At 41.6% G+C, this 1208-nt stretch overlaps 1 protein-coding gene across 1 annotated transcript; it reads right to left on the reverse strand.

Annotated features, from left to right (window-relative positions):
* Window positions 1-599: 599 nt before the first annotated feature.
* Window positions 600-998, reverse strand: LOC132042204 (uncharacterized). The gene has a single exon (XM_059432814.1). It carries the CDS (start codon window positions 996-998, stop codon window positions 600-602), a length of 399 nt encoding a protein of 132 aa, XP_059288797.1.
* Between the last annotated feature and the right edge of the window lie 210 nt (window positions 999-1208).

Consider the following 1208-nt stretch of genomic DNA (forward strand, 5'->3'; position numbering starts at 1 on the left):
TATAAAACTCTGAATCTTCGCAGTCGTCTTCTTCTTCACACGTAGTATCTCTTGAGATAATCTGAATTTATTGCTCTTGGCCATTCTTGACCATCCATTTCAGCAAGTACCATAGCTCCTCCTGATAGTACCTTTCGCACCATATAGGGCCCTTGCTAGGTTGGTGCAAACGTTCCCTTGTATTCTTCTTGGTTTAGGAATATTCGTTTAAGCACCAATGCGTAATTTGAAACACCCTGGTTCTGACATGCTTGTTGAAAGCTCGTGCCATCTTTGTTGGTATAGTTGAGCATGGAAAACAACAATCATCCTCTTTTCATTTATCAGAGCCAGTTGCTCATACCTCTTGCGGTTCCATTCTGCATCGTCCAACTCAGCTTCTCGTATTATCCAAAGTGAAGGTATTTCCCTTGGTTGGTATTACTACGATGCGTACACCTTGACGAATACGGAGTGCCGATTGAAGTTACGGCGGTAGTGTGATATCCCAGTAATGCATATGGTAGTTATTTATGCCAGTATTTGTAGTTATCAATCATTTTTCTGAGGATCTTCTTGATGTTTTTGTTGGCGGCTTCCACAGCCCCATTCATTTATAGCTAGTATGCGGTTGAATTCTGGTGAGTGATTTGGAACTGTGCACACATTTCTTTCATCAAGTGGCTATTCAGATTAGCCCCATTGTCTGTTATGATTGATTCTGGGATACCAAATTGGCATATGATGTTGTTGCGTACAAAATCTGTGACTACTTTCTTTGTTACTGATGAATAAGATGCTACTTCCACCCACTTGGTGAAGTAGTCTTTGGTGACCAAAATGAAGCAGTGTTTGTTTGACGCATCTGGCTCAATTGGCCCTATGAAATACATGCCCCAAGCGGCGAATGGCCAAGGTGACATCATAGCATTCGGTTCTGTCGGAGGAACCTTTATCAAGTCTCCATGAATCTGACACTTGTGGCATTTTTGGACGAATCTGCTACAGTCATTCTCCATGGTCATCTAGTAATAACCTATTCTTAAAATTTTCTTTCCTAGCACGAACCCATTCATGTGAGGCTAGCAACTTCAGGCATGTACTTCTTCAATCAATCTTGTGGCTTCAGCAGAGTCAACACATCTAAGAAACCCTAAATCAGGGGTTCTTCTGTACAGGACATTTTTGTTGAGGAAGAAACCATTCGCTAACTTCCTGATAGTCCTTTT

Source organism: Lycium ferocissimum, unplaced genomic scaffold, assembly GCF_029784015.1.
Source record: "Lycium ferocissimum isolate CSIRO_LF1 unplaced genomic scaffold, AGI_CSIRO_Lferr_CH_V1 ctg14061, whole genome shotgun sequence".
In the NCBI taxonomy this organism is placed as follows: Eukaryota; Viridiplantae; Streptophyta; class Magnoliopsida; order Solanales; family Solanaceae; genus Lycium; species Lycium ferocissimum.